Source organism: Salvelinus alpinus, chromosome 2, assembly GCF_045679555.1.
Source record: "Salvelinus alpinus chromosome 2, SLU_Salpinus.1, whole genome shotgun sequence".
NCBI classification, from domain to species: Eukaryota; Metazoa; Chordata; class Actinopteri; order Salmoniformes; family Salmonidae; genus Salvelinus; species Salvelinus alpinus.
In genome coordinates this window covers 10553061-10577138 of record NC_092087.1, presented here as the reverse complement: position 1 = coordinate 10577138, position 24078 = coordinate 10553061, and the positions used below count along the sequence as shown (strand labels likewise).

The 24078-nt window shown below is 48.9% G+C and overlaps 1 protein-coding gene and 1 long non-coding RNA gene across 2 annotated transcripts; both read left to right on the top strand.

Moving 5' to 3' along the window:
• The first annotated feature begins 9060 nt into the window (after nt 1-9060).
• Nucleotides 9061-9976, top strand: LOC139553818 (uncharacterized). The gene is made up of 3 exons (XR_011670730.1): nt 9061-9158; nt 9434-9509; nt 9744-9976. It is a non-coding gene; the product is annotated as an uncharacterized lncRNA (long non-coding RNA).
• Nucleotides 9977-18299: 8323 nt separating this feature from the next.
• On the top strand, nt 18300-20821 carry LOC139568832 (S-antigen protein-like). Its single transcript, XM_071390929.1, has 4 exons — nt 18300-18373; nt 18613-19036; nt 19641-20152; nt 20809-20821. The coding sequence occupies exons 1-4, from the start codon at nt 18300-18302 to the stop codon at nt 20819-20821; spliced, it is 1023 nt and encodes a 340-aa protein (XP_071247030.1).
• The last annotated feature ends 3257 nt before the right edge of the window (nt 20822-24078 follow it).

Here is a 24078-nt window from a genome sequence, read left to right as displayed (position 1 = left end):
TAACATTTGATTTGATTTGATATATAGTATAATAATAGTAGAATATATAATATAATAATAGTATAATATATAGTATAATAGCAGTAGAATATATAGTATAATAATAGTAGAATATATAGTATAATAGCAGTATAATAGCAGTAGAATATACGCTGAGTATACAAAACTTCATAATAATAGTATGACATACACTGAGTATACAAAACATTAAGAACACCTGCTCTTTACATGTCATAGACTGACCAGATAAGTCTTGAGACAATTGAGAAATGGATTGTGTGTGTGTGTGTGTTAAGAGGGTGAACGTGCAAGACAAAACACGTAAAGGTGTTGCTGATGTCTGGTATACTTAGTGTCGGTACATATGGGACATATTGAAACATGTAAAGGTGTTGCTGATGTCATTAGGCGTCAACATGCCCACCTCGGGTGGATGTTCTTACGTCAGAAAAACTTTGCAGGATGTGTTTCAAATGTACACGTGTTTTGTAGAGAGAGGGTTTCCAACAGCCAGCCAGCCTGCCAGCCAGCCAGCCTGCCAGCCAGCCAGCCAGCCAGCCAGCCAGCCAGCCAACCAGCCAGCCAACCAGCCAACCAACCAGCCAGCCAGCCAGCCAGCCTGCCAGCCAGCCAGCCAGCCTGCCAGCCAGCCAGCCAGCCTGCCAGCCAGCCAACCAGCCAGCCAGCCAGCCAGCCAGCCTGCCAGCCAGCCAGCCAGCCAACAAGCCAGACAGCCAGCCAACCAGCCAGCCAGCCAGCCAGCCAGCCTGCCAGCCCTATGCTGAAATTTATTGATATGTGCTGTTTAATCACACCTCAAATTAAACGTGGAAACCCTGGTTCAGCAGTCATGTGTTACAAGACCCCGATGGGAGGCAGAGAGTGAGGGAGAGAGAGAGAGAGAGAGAGAGAGAGAGAGAGAGAGAGAGAGAGAGAGAGGGGGGAGGGGGACATGTAGTACACAGCGTCTAAGCTAAACTCCCCCAACTGGCTTGCTTGCTGAGCTGATTGATGCCAGTGTTGACTAGCAAGTGAACTAGATGTTGAACTAGCTGTTAGCTGTGCAGGTTTAAGTTGATTATGTTGTGCAATGGAAGTTGTTTTCTGTTGGTGGTGGGCGAACTTAGGATATATTTGTTGTCTTAAGAGGAAGGTGTTACAGGCTGTGCTAAAGGTTGAACTTTAGCACATATAGCTTGTTAGCACGTAGGGCACACCGATTGGTGTCACCTCGTTACTCAGTATGTGTTACACCTGTGCTGGTTGCCGTCTCGTTAGTGGGAAGGTGTTTCACCTGTGCTGGCCCAAGTGCTAGTTAAGCACTGGCTGGCCCAGTGCTCCGGTGGTCTTGAGACATTTGGCGGGTTAACACCTGGCCCTCCCTAGTTTTAGTTCCTGACAAACAATCCTTTATCTGATCTTCTCTGTTTTTCTTTAGCTCCACTTTTTGGTTTGCTTCCTGTCTCTTGGTGTGGGTTTTAATTTTTTAGTTCTCTTCTTGGGCAAATTTAGTGGGTCTCATGGTGGGTGTCTTTTAGGTCCCAGTTGTTGTTACTAGTCAACTTTCAGTGGACACCCCCATGAGTGTCTTTCAGAGCCCCTCCTAACCCTCCTAACCCCCCACCTGTTTAGCTTTGGTTGTTGTCAGTGATTCTTTGTTAGTTCCCCTTTCTGTTTGAGCGACAGTATTGTTTTTTTTAGCTGGGGAGCGTAACGACCTCAACAGTGCTGTAACCATTACACCTGCTGGGACTGGGCCTGGCTGTTTGCTGCCTTTTCTCTCCTTCTGTCTCTCTGTCTTTTTCTCCTCTCACTCGCTCTGTCTTTGTCTCCTTTCTTTGTCTTTGTCTTCTCGCAGTCTTTGTCTCCCCTCACTCTCTCACTTTGTCTACTCTCTCTGTCTTTGTCTCCTCTCTCTGTCTTTGTCTCCTCTCTCTTTGTCTCCCCTCACTCTCTCTGTCTCTGTCTTTGTCTCACTCTCTCTGTCTTTGTCTCACTCTCTCTGTCTGTCTCACTCTCTCTGTCTTTCTCTCCCCTCACTCTCTCTGTCTTTGTCTCTTCTCTCTGTCTTTGTCTCCCCTCACTCTCTCTGTCTTTGTCTCCCCTCACACTCTCTGTCTTTGTCTCATCTCACTCTCTCTGTCTTTGTCTCCTCTCACTCTCTCTGTCTTTGTCTCACTCTCTCTGTCTTTGTCTCACTCTCTCTGTCTTTGTCTCACTCTTTCTGTCTTTGTCTCCTCACTCTCTCTGTCTTTGTCGCATCTCACTCCTTCTGTCTTTGTCTCCCCTCACTCTCTCTGTCTTTGTCTCACTCTCTCTGTCTTTGTCTCACTCTCTCTGTCTTTGTCTCCTCACTCTCTCTGTCTTTGTCGCATCTCACTCCTTCTGTCTTTGTCTCCCCTCACTCTCTCTGTCTGTCTCATTTCACTCTCTCTGTCTTTGTCTCACTCTCTCTGTCTTTGTCTCATCTCATCTCACTCTCTCTGTCTTTGTCTCACTCTCTCTGTCTTTGTCTCACTCTCTCTGTCTTTGTCTCACTCTCTCTGTCTTTGTCTCCTCACTCTCTCTGTCTTTGTCCCATCTCACTCTCTCTGTCTTTGTCTCCCCTCACTCTCTCTGTCTTTGTCTCATCCCACTTTCTCTGTCTTTGTCTCACTCTCTCTGTCTGTCTCACCTCACTATCTCTGTCTTTGTCTCACTCTCTCTGTCTGTCTCATCTCACTCTCTCTGTATTTGTCTCATCTCACTCTCTCTGTCTTTGTCTCATCTCACTCGCTCTGTATTTGTCTCACTCTCTCTGTCTTTGTCTCATCTCACTCTCGCTGTCTTTGTCTCACTCTCCATGTCTTTGTCTCACTCTCTCTGTCTTTGTCTCATCTCACTATCTCTGTCTTTGTCTCACTCTCTCTGTCTGTCTCATCTCACTCTCTCTGTATTTGTCTCATCTCACTCTCTCTGTCTTTGTCTCATCTCACTCGCTCTGTCTTTGTCTCACTCTCTCTGTCTTTGTCTCATCTCACTCTCGCTGTCTTTGTCTCACTCTCCATGTCTTTGTCTCACTCTCTATGTCTTTGTCTCATCTCACTCTCTGTCTTTGTCTCATCTCACTCTCTCTGTCTTTGTCTCACTCTCTCTGTCTTTGTCTCACTCTCTCTGTCTGTCTCATCTCACTCTCTCTGTCTTTGTCTCCCCTCACACTCTCTCACACAGACACATTTCTGAGGGTGTTGCTACACTCCAGGACCTGGAATTTAGGCTTACGAGTGCTTTAATTATGTATATTTCCCACAAATAGCCAGGACTAAGATGTAACATACTTTTCCCAAAACAACACGCAAAGAGAATGTTGGCAAAGTGCGTCTTTGAGGCATGTGTCGATATTGATAGGAACAAAAGTAAGACAACGCTGCTCTCGGATCAGCTTTCTCCATTAAAATCTTACCTCAACATTATCATTATTCCACAATACTGACCACGGATGAGCTCCAAGAGAGGTACTACCACCTATGGCTTCAAATAATGCTTAACCTATAGTAATGCACTAACTCAAGATTTGGCACATAATTTGTCTGAAATATATCCCGACAAATTAGACTGTAGCCTACAAGTAGCAAAATATAGCTATATTGATTGAACGTGAAATGTATTTAAATATGATTGAAATAGGCCTATAGTCTACTTGTCACGCGGGACTAGGTGGGTGAAGGAATCAGACGCAGAGAGTTCCAATTGCGAAAAGTGCTCCTTTACTATAGCACACAAAAAATTAATAAGCCCAAACATATAGGGCGCAGCGAACAACTTGAATAACCCAAAAACACAGGGTGCCAAGTAATAGAAAAATAAAATACACCTCTACCTAAAACACACACACGTAACATAAAGACAATCCCGCACAAAACAAGGGCGGGTCTACCTACTACATATAGGGAAGCTCATTAACCGAAAACAGAAACACAGGTGAAACTAATAAGACAAAACAAACAGACAAACGAAAAAGAGATCGGTGGCGGCTAGTAGGACGGTGACGACGACCGCCGAGCACCGCCCGAACAGGCAGGGGAGCCAACTTCGGCGGAAGTCGTGACACTACTGTATTTATAATTTAATGTTTTCTTGATTGTATCAATTGGAAACACATTGGCAACTTTGTATTTGTAGTTAACTTTGTTCTGAAGTTATCGGAGGTCACAGAGACGGATAAACCATGTGATTCTATGTTTAGCGTAAAATTGTAACGACGCACTCAGCTGTTCTAGTGGTCTGAGGCAGGAGTTAGATTACTCAGCTGTTCTAGTGGTCTGAGGCAGGTGTTAGATTACTCAGCTGTTCTAGTGGTCTGAGGCAGGAGTTAGATTACTCAGCTGTTCTAGTGGTCTGAGGCAGGAGTTAGATTACTCAGCTGTTCTAGTGGTCTGAGGCAGGTGGTAGACTACTCAGCTGTTCTAGTGGTCTGAGGCAGATGGTAGACTACTCAGCTGTTCTAGTGGTCTGAGGCTGGTGTTAGATTACTCAGCTGTTCTAGTGGTCTGAGGCAGGCATTAGATTACTCAGCTGTTCTAGTGGTCTGAGGCATGCGTTAGATTACTCAGCTGTTCTAGTGGTCTGAGGCAGGCATTAGATTACTCAGCTGTTCTAGTGGTCTGAGGCAGGAGTTAGATTACTCAGCTGTTCTAGTGGTCTGAGGCAGGTGTTAGATTACTCAGCTGTTCTAGTGGTCTGAGGCAGGCATTAGATTACTCAGCTGTTCTAGTGGTCTGAGGCAGGTGTTAGATTACTCAGCTGTTCTAGTGGTCTGAGGCAGGCATTAGATTACTCAGCTGTTCTAGTGGTCTGAGGCAGGCGTTAGATTACTCAGCTGTTCTAGTGGTCTGAGGCAGGTGTTAGATTACTCAGCTGTTCTAGTGGTCTGAGGCAGGCATTAGATTACTCAGCTGTTCTAGTGGTCTGAGGCAGGTGTTAGATTACTCAGCTGTTCTAGTGGTCTGAGGCAGGTGTTAGATTACTTAGCTGTTCTAGTGGTCTGAGGCAGGCGTTAGATTAGCTGTTCTACGAGTGGTCTGAGGCAGGCGTTAGATTACTCAGCTGTTCTAGTGGTCTGAGGCAGGTCTTAGATTACTCAGTTGTTCTAGTGGTCTGAGGCAGGCGTTAGATTACTCAGCTGTTCTACGAGTGGTCTGAGGCAGGCGTTAGATTACTCAGCTGTTCTAGTGGTCTGAGGCAGGCTTTAGATTACTCAGCTGTTCTAGTGGTCTGAGGCATGCGTTAGATTACTCAGCTGTTCTAGTGGTCTGAGGCAGGCATTAGATTACTCAGCTGTTCTAGTGGTCTGAGGCAGGCATTAGATTACTCAGCTGTTCTAGTGGTCTGAGGCAGGAGTTAGATTACTCAGCTGTTCTAGTGGTCTGAGGCAGGTGGTAGACTACTCAGCTGTTCTAGTGGTCTGAGGCTGGTGTTAGATTACTCAGCTGTTCTAGTGGTCTGAGGCAGGCATTAGATTACTCAGCTGTTCTTCGAGTGGTCTGAGGCAGGTGTTAGATTATTCAGCTGTTCTAGTGGTCTGAGGCAGGTGTTAGATTACTCAGCTGTTCTAGTGGTCTGAGGCAGGTGTTAGATTACTCAGCTGTTCTACGAGTGGTCTGAGGCAGGTGTTAGATTACTCAGCTGTTCTAGTGGTGTGAGGCAGGTGTTAGATTACTCAGCTGTTCTAGTGGTCAGAGGCAGGTGTTAGATTACTCAGCTGTTCTAGTGGTCTGAGGCAGGTGTTAGATTACTCAGCTGTTCTAGTGGTCTGAGGCAGGTGTTAGATTACTCAGCTGTTCTAGTGGTCTGAGGCAGGTGTTAGAATACTCAGCTGTTCTACTAGTGGTCTGAGACAGGTGTTAGATTACTCAGCTGTTCTACGAGTGGTCTGAGGCAGGTGTTAGATTACTCAGCTGTTCTAGTGGTCTGAGGCATGCGTAAGATTACTCAGCTGTTCTAGTGGTCTGAGGCTGGTGTTAGATTACTCAGCTGTTCTAGTGGTCTGAGGCAGGCATTAGATTACTCAGCTGTTCTAGTGGTCTGAGGCATGCGTTAGATTACTCAGCTGTTCTAGTGGTCTGAGGCAGGCATTAGATTACTCAGCTGTTCTAGTGGTCTGAGGCAGGAGTTAGATTACTCAGCTGTTCTAGTGGTCTGAGGCAGGTGTTAGATTACTCAGCTGTTCTAGTGGTCTGAGGCAGGCATTAGATTACTCAGCTGTTCTAGTGGTCTGAGGCAGGTGTTAGATTACTCAGCTGTTCTAGTGGTCTGAGGCAGGCATTAGATTACTCAGCTGTTCTAGTGGTCTGAGGCAGGCGTTAGATTACTCAGCTGTTCTAGTGGTCTGAGGCAGGTGTTAGATTACTCAGCTGTTCTAGTGGTCTGAGGCAGGCATTAGATTACTCAGCTGTTCTAGTGGTCTGAGGCAGGTGTTAGATTACTCAGCTGTTCTAGTGGTCTGAGGCAGGTGTTAGATTACTTAGCTGTTCTAGTGGTCTGAGGCAGGCGTTAGATTACTCAGCTGTTCTACGAGTGGTCTGAGGCAGGCGTTAGATTACTCAGCTGTTCTAGTGGTCTGAGGCAGGTCTTAGATTACTCAGTTGTTCTAGTGGTCTGAGGCAGGCGTTAGATTACTCAGCTGTTCTACGAGTGGTCTGAGGCAGGCGTTAGATTACTCAGCTGTTCTAGTGGTCTGAGGCAGGCTTTAGATTACTCAGCTGTTCTAGTGGTCTGAGGCATGCGTTAGATTACTCAGCTGTTCTAGTGGTCTGAGGCAGGCATTAGATTACTCAGCTGTTCTAGTGGTCTGAGGCAGGCATTAGATTACTCAGCTGTTCTAGTGGTCTGAGGCAGGAATTAGATTACTCAGCTGTTCTAGTGGTCTGAGGCAGGTGGTAGACTACTCAGCTGTTCTACGAGTGGTCTGAGGCTGGTGTTAGATTACTCAGCTGTTCTAGTGGTGTGAGGCAGGTGTTAGATTACTCAGCTGTTCTAGTGGTCAGAGGCAGGTGTTAGATTACTCAGCTGTTCTAGTGGTCTGAGGCAGGTGTTAGATTACTCAGCTGTTCTAGTGGTCTGAGGCAGGTGTTAGATTACTCAGCTGTTCTAGTGGTTTGAGGCAGGTGTTAGAATACTCAGCTGTTCTACTATTGGTCTGAGGCAGGTGTTAGATTACTCAGCTGTTCTACGAGTGGTCTGAGGCAGGTGTTAGATTACTCAGCTGTTCTAGTGGTCTGAGGCATGCGTTAGATTACTCAGCTGTTCTAGTGGTCTGAGGCAGGTGTTAGATTACTCAGCTGTTCTAGTGGTCTGAGGCAGGCGTTAGATTACTCAGCTGTTCTAGTGGTCTGAGGCAGGTGTTAGATTACTCAGCTGTTCTAGTGGTCTGAGGCAGGTGTTAGATTACTCAGCTGTTCTACGAGTGGTCTGAGGCAGGTGTTAGATTACTCAGCTGTTCTAGTGGTCTGAGGCAGGTGTTAGATTACTCAGCTGTTCTAGTGGTCTGAGGCAGGTGTTAGAATACTCAGCTGTTCTAGTGGTCTGAGGCAGGTGTTAGATTACTCAGCTGTTCTAGTGGTCTGAGGCAGGTGTTAGATTACTCAGCTGTTCTAGTGGTCTGAGGCAGGTGTTAGATTACTCAGCTGTTCTAGTGGTCTGAGGCAGGTGTTAGATTACTCAGCTGTTCTAGTGGTCTGAGGCAGGTGTTAGATTACTCAGCTGTTCTAGTGGTCTGAGGCAGGTCTTAGATTACTCAGCTGTTCTAGTGGTCTGAGGCAGGCGTTAGATTACTCAGCTGTTCTACGAGTGGTCTGAGGCAGGCGTTAGATTACTCAGCTGTTCTAGTGGTCTGAGGCAGGTGTTAGAATACTCAGCTGTTCTAGTGGTCAGAGGCAGGTGTTAGATTACTCAGCTGTTCTAGTGGTCTGAGGCAGGTGTTAGATTACTCAGCTGTTCTAGTGGTCTGAGGCAGGCGTTAGATTACTCAGCTGTTCTAGTGGTCTGAGTCAGGCGTTAGATTACTCAGCTGTTCTAGTGGTCTGAGGCAGGTGTTAGATTACTCAGCTGTTCTAGTGGTCTAAGGCAGGTGGTAGATTACTCAGCTGTTCTAGTGGTCTGAGGCAGGTGTTAGATTACTCAGCTGTTCTAGAGTGGTCTGAGGCAGGTGGTAGATTACTCAGCTGTTCTAGTGGTCTGAGGCATGCGTTAGATTACTCAGCTGTTCTACGAGTGGTCTGAGGCAGGTGTTAGATTACTCAGCTGTTCTACGAGTGGTCTGAGGCAGGAGTTAGATTACTCAGCTGTTCTACGAGTGGTCTGAGGCAGGCGTTAGATTACTCAGCTGTTCTAGTGGTCTGAAGCAGGTGTTAGATTACTCAGCTGTTCTACTAGTGGTCTGAGGCAGGAGTTAGATTACTCAGCTGTTCTAGAGTGGTCTGAGGCAGGTGTTAGATTACTCAGCTGTTCTAGTGGTCTGAGGCAGGTGTTAGATTACTCAGCTGTTCTCGTGGTCTGAGGCAGGTGTTAGATTACTCAGCTGTTCTAGTGGTCTGAAGCAGGTGTTAGATTACTCAGCTGTTCTAGTGGTCTGAGGCAGGTGTTAGATTACTCAGCTGTTCTAGTGGTCTGAAGCAGGTGTTAGATTACTCAGCTGTTCTACTAGTGGTCTGAGGCAGGAGTTAGATTACTCAGCTGTTCTACGAGTGGTCTGAGGCAGGAGTTAGATTACTCAGCTGTTCTAGTGGTCTGAGGCAGGCATTAGATTACTCAGCTGTTCTAGTGGTCTGAGGCAGGCATTAGATTACTCAGCTGTTCTAGTGGTCTGAGGCAGGCATTAGATTACTCAGCTGTTCTAGTGGTCTGAGGCAGGCGTTAGATTACTCAGCTGTTCTACGAGTGGTCTGAGGCAGGCGTTAGATTACTCAGCTGTTCTAGTGGTCTGAGGCATGCGTTAGATTACTCAGCTGTTCTAGTGGTCTGAGGCAGGTGTTAGATTACTCAGCTGTTCTAGTGGTCTGAGGCAGGTGGTAAATTACTCAGCTGTTCTAGTGGTCTGAGGCAGGCGTTAGATTACTCAGCTGTTCTAGTGGTCTGAGGCAGGTGTTAGATTACTCAGCTGTTCTAGTGGTCTGAGGCAGGTGTTAGATTACTCAGCTGTTCTAGTGGTCTAAGGCAGGTGTTAGAATACTCAGCTGTTCTACTAGTGGTCTGAGGCGGGTGTTAGATTACTCAGCTGTTCTACGAGTGGTCTGAGGCAGGTGTTAGATTACTCAGCTGTTCTAGTGGTCTGAGGCAGGTGTTAGATAACTCAGCTGTTCTAGTGGTCTGAGGCAGGCGTTAGATTACTCAGCTGTTCTAGTGGTCTGAGGCAGGCGTTAGATTACTCAGCTGTTCTACGAGTGGTCTGAGGCAGGTGTTAGATTACTCAGCTGTTCTAGTGGTCTGAGGCAGGTGTTAGATTACTCAGCTGTTCTAGTGGTCTGAGGCAGGTGTTAGATTACTCAGCTGTTCTACTAGTGGTCTGAGGCAGGTGTTAGATTACTCAGCTGTTCTAGTGGTCTGAGGCAGGTGTTAGATTACTCAGCTGTTCTAGTGGTCTGAGGCAGGCATTAGATTACTCAGCTGTTCTAGTGGTCTGAGGCAGGCGTTAGATTACTCAGCAGTTCTACTAGTGGTCTGAGGCAGGTGTTAGAATACTCAGCTGTTCTAGTGGTCAGAGGCAGGTGTTAGATTACTCAGCTGTTCTAGTGGTCTGAGGCAGGTGGTAGATTACTCAGCTGTTCTAGTGGTCTGAGGCAGGTGTTAGATTACTCAGCTGTTCTAGTGGTCTGAGGCAGGTGTTAGATTACTCAGCTGTTCTATTGGTCTGAGGCAGGTGTTAGATTACTCAGCTGTTCTAGTGGTCTGAGGCAGGTGTTAGATTACTCAGCTGTTCTAGTGGTCTGAGGCAGGCATTAGATTACTCAGCTGTTTTACTAGTGGTCTGAGGCAGGTGTTAGATTACTCAGCTGTTCTAGTGGTCTGAGGCAGGCATTAGATTATTCAGCTGTTCTAGTGGTCTGAGGCAGGCGTTAGATTACTCAGCTGTTCTACTAGTGGTCTGAGGCAGGCGTTAGATTACTCAGCTGTTCTAGTGGTCTGAGGCAGGTGGTAGATTACTCAGCTGTTCTAGTGGTCTGAGGCAGGTGTTAGATTACTCAGCTGTTCTAGTGGTCTGAGGCAGGTGGTAGATTACTCAGCTGTTCTAGTGGTCTGAGGCAGGTGTTAGATTACTCAGCTGTTCTAGTGGTCTGAGGCAGGTGTTAGATTACTCAGCTGTTCTAGTGGTCTGAGGCAGGTGGTAGATTACTCAGCTGTTCTAGTGGTCTGAGGCAGGTGTTAGATTACTCAGCTGTTCTAGTGGTCTGAGGCAGGTGTTAGATTACTCAGCTGTTCTAGTGGTCTGAGGCAGGTGTTAGATTACTCAGCTGTTCTAGTGGTCTGAGGCAGGTGGTAGATTACTCAGCTGTTCTAGTGGTCTGAGACAGGCGCTAGATTACTCAGCTGTTCTACGAGTGGTCTGAGGCAGGTGTTAGACTATGAGCGTTTTCTAGTGCAACGTTAATAACGATAGTTTTGGGAAACAGCTCCTACCAAGGTTACTTAAGATGCTTTTGGGAAAGGTTGTGAACTCAGGTGACATTAAGAACACTACATTAAGAACACTACATTAAGAACACGACATTAAGAACACGACATTAAGAACACGACATTAAGAACACGACATTAAGAACACGACATTAAGAACACTACATTAAGAACACGACATTAAGAACACTACATTAAGATCTCGACATTAAGAACATGACATTAAGAACATGACATTAAGAACACTACATTAAGAACACTACATTAAGAACACGACATTAAGAACACGACATTAAGAACACGACATTAAGAACACGACATTAAGAACACGACATTAAGAACACGACATTAAGAACACTACATTAAGAACACGACATTAAGAACTCGACATTAAGAACACGACATTAAGAACACGACATTAAGAACACGACATTAAGAACACGACATTAAGAACATGACATTAAGATCTCGACATTAAGAACTCGACATTAAGAACATGACATTAAGAACTCGACATTAAGAACATGACATTAGCGTTGGCAGAGGTTTGAGTGTTGGCTACTACACCCACTACTCAGTACCTGTCATCAGCGAGAGAGAGAGAGAGAGAGAGAGAGAGAGAGAGAGAGAGAGAGAGAGAGAGAGAGAGAGAGAGAGAGAGAGAGAGAGAGAGAGAGAGAGAGAGAGAGAGAGAGAGAGAGAGAGAGAGAGAGAGAGAGAGAGAGGAGGGAACATGTTGGGGGAGAGAGAGAAGGAGGGAACTCATTATGAGAGAGAGAGAGAGAGAGAGAGAGGAGGGAACTCATTTTGGGGGAGAGAGAGAGAGAAGGAGGGACCTCATTATGGGGGAGAGAGAAGGAGGGAACATTTTGGGGGAGAGAGTGAAGGGGAATCTGAATCTAGAAGCTGGGCTTCCAGTACCTGAACAACAACACATTATTATTTATGTTGAGCAATTTGCCAGATTCTAACTGAGTAGAAATTGTTCCTAATCACTGATATAGGGTCAGTTATGTGTTCATGTACTTTAATGGTTAATGTTGATTGGGGGTTAGGGTAATCTGATCCTATATCTGTGGTTAAGGATACATTTTAACCATAGAGAGCAACACACGGTAAATAGTTATGTTATAAATGAAGTGAACCGCAGAAGGCTTTCTACAGAATTGAAAGAGAACAGATTAGGCATTATGATTGGATAATCTTGGCAAATGATCCGTGGTAGTTCAGGTATGATAAGGGCGATAGGATCCTGAAGGCCGGAAGCTATGTGTGAGAAAGGAAACGTCAGGGTCGCCTGACTGTCAGTACGCAAAATATCAGTTATCTTTATTTTGTTGTATTGAGGAATAAAGGTCACTCATCTTCAACCGCTGGCTATCACCACGAGAGAGACAGAGTGAGGAGCAGTTATCTATCACCACGAGAGAGACAGAGTGAGGAGCAGTTATCTATCACCACGAGAGAGACAGCGTGAGGAGCAGTTATCTATCACCACGAGAGAGACAGCGTGAGGAGCAGTTATCTATCACCACGAGAGAGACAGAGTGAGGAGCAGTTATCTATCACCACGAGAGAGACAGAGTGAGGAGCAGTTATCTATCACCACGAGAGAGACAGAGTGAGGAGCAGTTATCTATCACCACGAGAGAGACAGAGTGAGGAGCAGTTATCTATCACCACGAGAGAGACAGAGTGAGGAGCAGTTATCTATCACCACGAGAGAGACAGAGTGAGGAGCAGTTATCTATCACCACGAGAGAGACAGAGTGAGGAGCAGTTATCTATCACCACGAGAGAGACAGAGTGAGGAGCAGTTATCTATCACCACGAGAGAGACAGAGTGAGGAGCAGTTATCTATCACCACGAGAGAGACAGAGTGAGGAGCAGTTATCTATCACCACGAGAGAGACAGAGTGAGGAGCAGTTATCTATCACCACGAGAGAGACAGAGTGAGGAGCAGTTATCTATCACCACGAGAGAGACAGAGTGAGGAGCAGTTATCTATCACCACGAGAGAGACAGAGTGAGGAGCAGTTATCTATCACCACGAGAGAGACAGAGTGAGGAGCAGTTATCTATCACCACGAGAGAGACAGCGTGAGGAGCAGTTATCTATCACCACGAGAGAGACAGAGTGAGGAGCAGTTATCTATCACCACGAGAGAGACAGAGTGAGGAGCAGTTATCTATCACCACGAGAGAGACAGCGTGAGGAGCAGTTATCTATCACCACGAGAGAGACAGCGTGAGGAGCAGTTATCTATCACCACGAGAGAGACAGCGTGAGGAGCAGTTATCTATCACCACGAGAGAGACAGCGTGAGGAGCAGTTATCTATCACCACGAGAGAGACAGCGTGAGGAGCAGTTATCTATCACCACGAGAGAGACAGCGTGAGGAGCAGTTATCTATCACCACGAGAGAGACAGCGTGAGGAGCAGTTATCTATCACCACGAGAGAGACAGCGTGAGGAGCAGTTATCTATCACCACGAGAGAGACAGCGTGAGGAGCAGTTATCTATCACCACGAGAGAGACAGCGTGAGGAGCAGTTATCTATCACCACGAGAGAGACAGCGTGAGGAGCAGTTATCTATCACCACGAGAGAGACAGCGTGAGGAGCAGTTATCTATCACCACGAGAGAGACAGCGTGAGGAGCAGTTATCTATCACCACGAGAGAGACAGCGTGAGGAGCAGTTATCTATCACCACGAGAGAGACAGCGTGAGGAGCAGTTATCTATCACCACGAGAGAGACAGCGTGAGGAGCAGTTATCTATCACCACGAGAGAGACAGCGTGAGGAGCAGTTATCTATCACCACGAGAGAGACAGAGTGAGGAGCAGTTATCTATCACCACGAGAGAGACAGCGTGAGGAGCAGTTATCTATCACCACGAGAGAGACAGCGTGAGGAGCAGTTATCTATCACCACGAGAGAGACAGCGTGAGGAGCAGTTATCTATCACCACGAGAGAGACAGCGTGAGGAGCAGTTATCTATCACCACGAGAGAGACAGCGTGAGGAGCAGTTATCTATCACCACGAGAGAGACAGCGTGAGGAGCAGTTATCTATCACCACGAGAGAGACAGCGTGAGGAGCAGTTATCTATCACCACGAGAGAGACAGCGTGAGGAGCAGTTATCTATCACCACGAGAGAGACAGCGTGAGGAGCAGTTATCTATCACCACGAGAGAGACAGCGTGAGGAGCAGTTATCTATCACCACGAGAGAGACAGCGTGAGGAGCAGTTATCTATCACCACGAGAGAGACAGCGTGAGGAGCAGTTATCTATCACCACGAGAGAGACAGAGTGAGGAGCAGTTATCTATCACCACGAGAGAGACAGCGTGAGGAGCAGTTATCTATCACCACGAGAGAGACAGCGTGAGGAGCAGTTATCTATCACCACGAGAGAGACAGCGTGAGGAGCAGTTATCTATCACCACGAGAGAGACAGCGTGAGGAGCAGTTATCTATCACCACGAGAGAGACAGCGTGAGGAGCAGTTATCTATCACCACGAGAGAGACAGCGTGAGGAGCAGTTATCTATCACCACGAGAGAGACAGCGTGAGGAGCAGTTATCTATCACCACGAGAGAGACAGCGTGAGGAGCAGTTATCTATCACCACGAGAGAGACAGCGTGAGGAGCAGTTATCTATCACCACGAGAGAGACAGCGTGAGGAGCAGTTATCTATCACCACGAGAGAGACAGCGTGAGGAGCAGTTATCTATCACCACGAGAGAGACAGAGTGAGGAGCAGTTATCTATCACCACGAGAGAGACAGAGTGAGGAGCAGTTATCTATCACCACGAGAGAGACAGAGTGAGGAGCAGTTATCTATCACCACGAGAGAGACAGAGTGAGGAGCAGTTATCTATCACCACGAGAGAGACAGAGTGAGGAGCAGTTATCTATCACCACGAGAGAGACAGCGTGAGGAGCAGTTATCTATCACCACGAGAGAGACAGCGTGAGGAGCAGTTATCTATCACCACGAGAGAGACAGCGTGAGGAGCAGTTATCTATCACCACGAGAGAGACAGCGTGAGGAGCAGTTATCTATCACCACGAGAGAGACAGCGTGAGGAGCAGTTATCTATCACCACGAGAGAGACAGCGTGAGGAGCAGTTATCTATCACCACGAGAGAGACAGAGTGAGGAGCAGTTATCTATCACCACGAGAGAGACAGCGTGAGGAGCAGTTATCTTTTTCCGTTTTTATTGAGAAGTCACTAATGATGAAGAAACAGAGGGCAGGTCTGTTTGTTCAGCGTATGCTAAATATAAAGCAGATATGAAGGAGGAACAGGCTGTCATATATTGAGACGCAAAATACCTTTTTTCCATGCACAGGTAGGGCTGGGCTGTATACCATATTTTACTATATACCAGTATTGATGCACGGACTGGTTTGGGTTTTTACTTTACCTTCTATAACGATATTTTAATGTTTGGTTTGTGATACGCCGTGTGTAACGTCCATTTTGATAGTTTACTCCACTACTTGAGTCATCTCTCTCCGCTCTCTCTGTCTCTCTCTCTCTCCACGCCGCTTTCCACACAGACCTTGTCCCGCCCCCTGTCACTCAATGAGCGCGTTTGTTGTTCCTCGACAACGAGACACTTGTGTTCAGTCTGCGTGGTCAATGCAGCACATACAACAATGTTGATGAACCCGGACAGGAAGGTCACGTCAGGTCACGTCAGTGACTCAACCTACTCAAGTGACGCACCCCTCCTAGGGACGGCATGGAAGAGCACCAGTAAGCCAGTGACTCAGCCCCTATAATAGGGTTTGAGGCAGAGAATCCCTGTGGAGAGAGGGGAACCGGCCAGGCAGAGACAGCAAGGGTAGTTCGTTGCTCCAGTGCCTTTCCGTTCACATACACACACACATACACACACACAACATACACACACACACACACACACTGGAGAGGAAGTCTAATAACTTGTATTGGACGTGTATCTGAGGACGGTTCTGTCATCACAGTCTGTCAGTCTGGCTGATATGAGTATGACAGGTCGGTGAGCTCTGACTGGAACCCTGGGACGAGGATCTGGAAACCACCCGGCCGCCATTCTGGGATCTGGAAACCACCCGGCCGCCATTCTGGGATCTGGAAACCACCCGGCCGCTATTCTGGGTAGTGGCATGCATTCACCCATCTTCCTTCGTCTCTCTTTTGTTTATTCTCCTCCTCACTCCTTCTCTGTCCCCCACTCTCCTTTGCTCTCTTTCCACCTTCGTTGGGTCCCCTGCCAGTCCCATGCTGTCGTCACCCTGGCTCCCCATTGGAGCTGCTCGCCACCCTGGCTCCCCATTGGAGCTGGTCGCCACCCTGGCTCCCCATTGGAGCTGCTCGCCACCCTGGCTCCCCATTGGAGCTGCTCGCCACCCTGGCTCCCCATTGGAGCTGCTCGCCACCCTGGCTCCCCATTGGAGCTGCTCGCCACCCTGGCTCCCCATTGGAGCTGCTCGCCACCCTGGCTCCCCATTGGAGCTGCTCGCCACCCTGGCTCCCCATTGGAGCTGCTCTGTCACTCCCTCTCCTCTCTCTGTCCACTTCTCTCTCTCTTCTCTCCCTCCTTCCTCCCCAACCTCTCTCTCTCTCCTTCCAACCCCACCACCCCCCCGGGTCCCCAGCCCTGTACTGTCGCCACACTGCCTCCCCCTCCTCCCCTCTGTCCCACTGACGCCACACGCTGCTCCCATCCCCCTGCTGACCACTTCAAACACCACAGCGCAGCCATCAAAGCCCCATGGCCCACAACTTCTGCTTTGACTTAACACAGCTCTAACCCCAGGGCTTGTGATATACATGAAAGATACTCTTAAACTCCCAGTTTGCTTTTTAAACCCTTTTTTTCTGGTTGAATTCGATTTTTTTATTCCGTAGATATTTTTTCTTAAATGTTTTTTTGTATCCCTCACCACACACACACACTCTCTCTCCCTCTTTCTTTCTCTCTTTCTCTCTCGCTCGCTCTCTTTTCTTCTTTTCTTTTTCCCATTAGTGTCAGTAATGGTGTGGTGGTTCTGCTGCTGCCTCGGCGATGGTTCTGCTGCTGCCTCGGCGGTAATTCTGCTGTTGCCTTGGAGGTGGTTCTGCTGCTCCTTCATCGATGGTTCTGCTGCTGCCTCGGCGGTGGTTCTGCTGCTGCCTCGGCGGTGGTTCTGCTGCTCCTTCATCGGTGGTTCTGCTGCTGACTCGGCGGTGTTTCTGTTCCCTCGACAGTGGTTCTGCTGCCTTGGCAGTAGTTCTGCTGCGGTTCTGCTGCCTCGGCAATGGTTCTTAATGCTGCCTCGGCGGTGGTTCTGCTGCTGCCTCATCGGTGGTTCTGCTGCTGCCTCGGCGATGGTTCTTAATGCTGCCTCGACAGTGGTTCTGCTGCCTCGGCGGTGGTTCTGCTGCCTCGACAGTGGTTCTGCTGCCTCGGCGGTGGTTCTGCTGCCTCTTTTCAGAGTTTAATTCGTCATTTATTTTAAGGCATTGGCACTGCTTCACACACACCACCACACACATACAAATACACACACACACTAGAACACACACACATACACACACACTACAACACACACACATACACACACACATAAACACACACACACACTTCCTGCAACATGCCCAATAGTATGGTATATCAGACAGTGTACTACGGGTATGATTAAACATTTATTTTTACTGCTCTAATTACGTTGGTAACCAGTTTATAATAGCAATAAGGCACCTCGGGGGTTTGTGGTATATGGCCAATATAGCACAATATACCATATAGTATCATATAGTATAATATACTATAATATAGTATAATATAGTTTAGTATAGTATAATATAGTTTAGTATAATATAGTGTAGTATAATATAGTTTAGTATAGTATAATATAATATTGTATAATATAGTTTAGTATAATATAGTATGGTATAATATAGTATTGTATATTAAAGCAATAAGGCCCGAGGGGTTGTGGTGTATAGCCAATATACCACGGCCAAGGGCTGTTCTTATGTACTACGGATACAACCCTTACCCGTGGTATAATGGTCATATACCACAAACCCCCGACGTGCCTTATTGCTATTATAAACTGCTTACAAATGTAATTAGAGCAGTAAAACATAAAGTTTTGTCATACCTGTAGTATACGGTCTGATATACCATGGCTATCAGCTAATCAGCATTCATTGCTCGAACCACCCAGGCTATAATATAGTATAATATATTACCATATAGTATAGTATAGTATAATATAATATAGCGTAAAATAGTTTCGTATAATAGAGTGTAGCAGTCCGTTTGTTTTATTAGAAAGCACTTCACCACTTCAGCTACTAAAACTGACCTTTATTACAGCGCACATGAGTGACTTCACACTATATACTACGCTGGGGGGTGTGATCACACCTGCAGCAAGCCCGTCATATGTGTGTTTGTGTCAGATCAGGACAATATTATCCAGATAAGTATAGATATATAGCTCAGTGTGATATACTCTTTGAATTTTTGCAAACCTTTAACAATACATTAGGACAACAATTATATTTCCCATTGCTCGTTGAGATAGACATTATGTGATGCATTTTGGAAGAGGGTAGGTAGCCTATTGCTGCACATTGATGTAATACCAATATGTACCACAGGGTGGTGCCTAGTCTGCGTATTAAAGCAGGCAGAGAGTGGAAGTGGCGGGCTGCAGCTGTATGGTGGGTAAACTATGCTCTGTGACTCTGCACGCAAAGATAGGGACAACCAACCAATCAATAAACAGGTTATATGTCCCATTTTATTCCCCCATTTACAGCAGAGCCCTGAGTACTGCAGTAACATCGGGCCACTGATACAGGACTAGTAAAGGCCCAGTGCACGACTGTTTAAAAAATATATATATATTATGATTATTCACGGGTTGCTGTAGTACCCTCAGTATCCCTACTTCCTGCAGCTACGGACACAGGGAGACCGGGACACAGAAGGACAGGGAGATCGGGACACAGGAGGACAGGGAGAACGGGACACAGGAGGACAGGGAGACCGGGACACAGGAGGACAGGGAGACCGGGACACAGGGAGACCGGGACACAGGAGGACAGGGAGAACGGGACACAGGAGGACAGGGAGACCGGGATGCAGGGGGACAGGGAGAACGTGACACAGGAGGACAGGGAGAACGTGACACAGGAGGACAGGGAGACCGGGGGACAGGGAGACCGGGACACAGGGGGACAGGGAGACCGGGACACAGGGGGACAGGGAGACCGGGACACAGGGAGACCGGAACACAGAGGGACAGGGAGACCAGGACACAGGGGGACAGGGAGACCGGGACACAGGGAGACCGGGACACAGGGACACAGGGAGACTGGGACGCAGGGGGACAGGGAGACCGGGACACAGGGAGACCAGAACACAGGGGGACAGGGGGACAGGGAGACCGGGACACAGGGGGACAGGGAGACCGAGACACAGGGGGACAGGGAGACTGGGACACAGGGGGACAGGGAGACCGGGACACAGGGGGACAGGGAGACCGGGACACAGGGGGACAGGGATACAGGGGGACAGGGGGACCAGAACACAGGGGGACAGGTGGACAGGGAGACCGGGACCCAGGGGGACAGGGAGACCGGGACACAGGGAGACCGGGACACAGGGGGACAGGGAGACCGGGACACAGGGGGACAGGGAGACCGGGACACAGGGGGACAGGGAGACCGGGACACAGGGGGACAGGGAGACCGGGACACAGGGGGACAGGGGGACAGGGAGACCGGGACACAGGGGGACAGGGAGACCGGGACACAGGGGGACAGGGGGACCGGGACACAGGGGGACAGGGAGACCGGGACCCAGGGGGACAGGGAGATAGGGACACAGGGGGACAGGGAGACAGGGACACAGGGGGACAGGGGGACAGGGAGACCGAGACACAGGGGGACAGGGAGACCGGGACACAGGGGGACAGGTGGACAGGGAGACCGGGACCCAGGGGGACAGGGAGACCGGGACACAGGGGGACAGGGAGACCGGGACACAGGGGGACAGGTGGACAGGGAGACCGGGACACAGGGGGACAGGTGGACAGGGAGACCGGGACCCAGGGGGACAGGGAGACCGGGACACAGGGGGACAGGTGGACAGGGAGACCGGGACCCAGGGGGACAGGGAGACCGGGACACAGGGGGACAGGGAGACCGGGACACAGGGGGACAGGTGGACAGGGAGACCGGGACCCAGGGGGACAGGGAGACAGGGACACAGGGGGACAGGGAGACCGAGACACAGGGGGACAGGGAGACCGGGACACAGGGGGACAGGTGGACAGGGAGACCGGGACCCAGGGGGACAGGGAGACCGGGACACAGGGGGACAGGGAGACCGGGACACAGGGGGACAGGTGGACAGGGAGACCGGGACACAGGGGGACAGGTGGACAGGGAGACCGGGACCCAGGGGGACAGGGAGACCGGGACACAGGGGGACAGGTGGACAGGGAGACCGGGACCCAGGGGGACAGGGAGACCGGGACACAGGGGGACAGGGGGACAGGGAGACCGGGACACAGGGGGACAGGGAGACCGGGACACAGGGGGACAGGGAGACCGGGACACAGGGGGACAGGGGGACAGGGAGACCGGGACACAGGGGGACAGGGAGACCGGGACACAGGGGGACAGGGAGACCGGGACACAGGGGGACAGGGAGACCGGGACACAGGGGGACAGGGGGACAGGGAGACCGGGACACAGGGGGACAGGGAGACCGGGACACAGGGGGACAGGGAGACCGGGACACAGGGGGACAGGGGGACAGGGGGACCCAAAAGTACCATGCAGCTCAGAACAACTCAGAGAAACAGTCATAATACATCTTTGATGATGGAGACAATCTTCACTAGATGTTTAAATGTGCTCCTGTTGTATAGATTTAGTTATGGTCGACTAAGCAAAGTCTTTGTTGATTTGAATGTAACATTATATTCCTTAGTGTGTGAGGACTGTGTCATTCCAAATCTCATGAAGATGTTTAAGATCAGAAAGAGACTAAGGTTGCATCCTTAATGGCCCCCTATTTCCTATACAGTGCACTACATTAAACCAGAGCCCTATGTGTCCTGAATGACCCCCTATTCCCTATACAGTGCCCTGCATTAAACCAGAGCCCTATGGATCCTGGTCCAAAGTAGTGCACTACATTTGGGATTTACTCAAAGTGTTGTGAATACCAGGCATACCATCCAAACCTCAGCCCTCATGATCTCTCAGAACGTAACAGAAAACAAGTTGCAACTCAACTAGAATCGAAACACAGAACTATCCCATGTATCTGTTAAACTCAAAAGAGGAGATTTATTTAGCACTACCATATTAAAACCTTTTGTGTTTCCCCGTGAGATTGTTTTTAATATTCTATACACAGAACCACCAGTGTGTGGTTTTGTTCAAATGTAAAAAAGTAAAGAACCCACATCAGAAAGAACTGAAAGATGCAATGAAGGACTTTCATGTGTCCCCCCCCCCCCTCCAAAAAAAGCCATTTATAGAGTGTTGTGAGAGACTGGGAGATGACAGAGCAGTTAATGAGTTCATGGGTTTTTGATTCATATGCGGTGTGGTTCAGTGTGTGTGTGTGTGTGTGTGTATTTGTGTTGTGGTAGGTGTGTGGGACGGGTCCCTCCATGCCTTCCAACCCAACGTACATGGACCAGAGCAGAGCTCAGGCAAGGCACAGCCGCACAGGGGTAAGGCAGGACGCCTCAAAATAGTCTACAATCCTTGCTTTAACCAACTCCACTCACCGACATTACATACATACACACGTACACACACACACACACACGTACACACACACACTTACACGCACACACACACACACACACAAACATGCATGCACACACACACACATTTGCGCACACGTGCACATGCACGAACATGCACTCATGCATGCACGTGAGAAGAACTAGTGTGGTTTTCTTGGTTTACTGTCAAGATGATTTCCGCTAATTGTTGTTTATGTGACGACCTTGTTGAAGACTTGAAAATACATGTTCTATTTGTCTCGTCTCGCCCCCTTCTGCTCTTGTCTTTCTCAGACAGTGCTCAGCCTCTCTCCTTCACAGTGCTCAGCTTCTCTTCTTCACAGTGCTCAGCCTCTCTTCTTCTCAGTGCTCAGCCTCTCTTCTTCTCAGTGCTCAGCCTCTCTTCTTCTCAGTGCTCAGCCTCTCTTCTTCACAGTGCTCAGCCTCTCTTCTTCTCAGTGCTCAGCCTCTCTTCTTCACAGTGCTCAGCTTCTCTTCTTCACAGTGCTCAGCCTCTCTTCTTCTCAGTGCTCAGCCTCTCTTCTTCTCAGTGCTCAGCCTCTCTTCTTCACAGTGCTCAGCCTCTCTTCTTCTCAGTGCTCAGCCTCTCTTCTTCACAGTGCTCAGCCTCTCTTCTTCTCAGTGCTCAGCCTCTCTTCTTCACAGTGCTCAGCCTCTCTTCTTCTCAGTGCTCAGCCTCTCTTCTTCACAGTGCTCAGCCTCTCTCCTTCACAGTGCTCAGCCTCTCTTCTTCTCAGTGCTCAGCCTCTCTTCTTCACAGTGCTCAGCCTTTCTTCTTCTCAGTGCTCAGCCTCACTTCTTCTCAGTGCTCAGCCTCTCTTCTTCACAGTGCTCAGCCTCTCTTCTTCTCAGTGCTCAGCCTCTCTTCTTCACAGTGCTCAGCCTCTCTCCTTCACAGTGCTCAGCTTCTCTTCTTCACAGTGCTCAGCCTCTCTTCTTCTCAGTGCTCAGCCTCTCTTCTTCACAGTGCTCAGCCTCTCTCCTTCACAGTGCTCAGCCTCTCTCCTTCACAGTGCTCAGCTTCTCTTCTTCACAGTGCTCAGCTTCTCTTCTTCACAGTGCTCAGCCTCTCTTCTTCTCAGTGCTCAGCCTCTCTTCTTCACAATGCTCAGCCTCTCTCCTTCACAGTGCTCAGCTTCTCTTCTTCACAGTGCTCAGCTTCTCTTCTTCTCAGTGCTCAGCCTCTCTCCTTCACAGTGCTCAGCTTCTCTTCTTCACAGTGCTCAGCCTCTCTCCTTCACAGTGCTCAGTGTCTCTCCTTCACAGTGCTCAGCCTCTTTCCTTCACAGTCCTCAGCCTCTCTCCTTGTCAGTGCTCAGCCTCTCTCCCCTCTCTCCACAGTAAAACCATGCTCTGCCTCTCTCCCCTCTCTCCACAGTAAAACAATACTCAGCCTTTCTCCCCTCTCTCCACAGTAAAACAATGCTCAGCCTCTCTCCCCTCTCTCCACAGTAAAACCGTGCTCAGCCTCTCTCCCCTCTCTTCACAGTAAAACAGTGCTCAGCCTCTCCCCCCTCTCTCCACAGTAAAACAGTGCTCAGCCTCTCTCCCCTCTCTCCACATTAAAACCGTGCTCAGCCTCTCTCCCCTCTCTCCACAGTAAAACAGTGCTCAGCCTCTCTCCACTCTCTCCACATTAAAACAGTGCTCAGCCTCTCTCCACTCTCTCCACAGTAAAACAGTGCTCAGCCTCTCTCCACTCTCTCCACAGTAAAACAGTGCTCAGCCTCTCTCCACTCTCCCCACTGTAAAACAGTGCTCAGCCTCTCTCCCCTCTCTCCACATTAAATAGTGCTCAGCCTCTCTCCTTGTCAGTGCTCAGCCTCTCTCCCCTCTCTCCACTGTAAAACAATACTCAGCCTCTCTCCCCTCTCTCCACAGTAAAACAATGCTCAGCCTCTCTCCCCTCTCTCCACAGTAAAACCGTGCTCAGCCTCTCTCCCCTCTCTTCACAGTAAAACAGTGCTCAGCCTCTCCCCCCTCTCTCCACAGTAAAACAGTGCTCAGCCTCTCTCCCCTCTCTCCACAGTAAAACAGTGCTCAGCCTCTCTCCACTCTCTCCACATTAAAACAGTGCTCAGCCTCTCTCCACTCTCTCCACAGTAAAACAGTGCTCAGCCTCTCTCCCCTCTCTCCACAGTAAAACAGTGCTCAGCCTCTCTCCACTCTCTCCACTGTAAAACAGTGCTCAGCCTCTCTCCCCTCTCTCCACATTAAATAGTGCTCAGCCTCTCTCCTTGTCAGTGCTCAGCCTCTCTCCCCTCTCTCCACTGTAAAACAGTGCTCAGCCTCTCTCCCCTCTCTCCACATTAAAACTGTGCTCAGCCTCTCTCCCCTCTCTCCACTGTAAAACAGTGCTCAGCCTCTCTCCACTCTCTCCACAGTAAAACAGTGTTCAGCCTCTCTCCCCTCTCTCCACAGTAAAACAGTGCTCAGCCTCTCTCCCCCCTCTCCACAGTAAAACAGTGCTCAGCCTCTCTCCACTCTCTCCACAGTAAAACAGTGCTCAGCCTCTCTCCACTCTCGTCTCTAAAGGAGACTGAACAAGTGTACAGGTAGATCCATTGTTAGCCCTTCTGTGGTTTGGTTTAG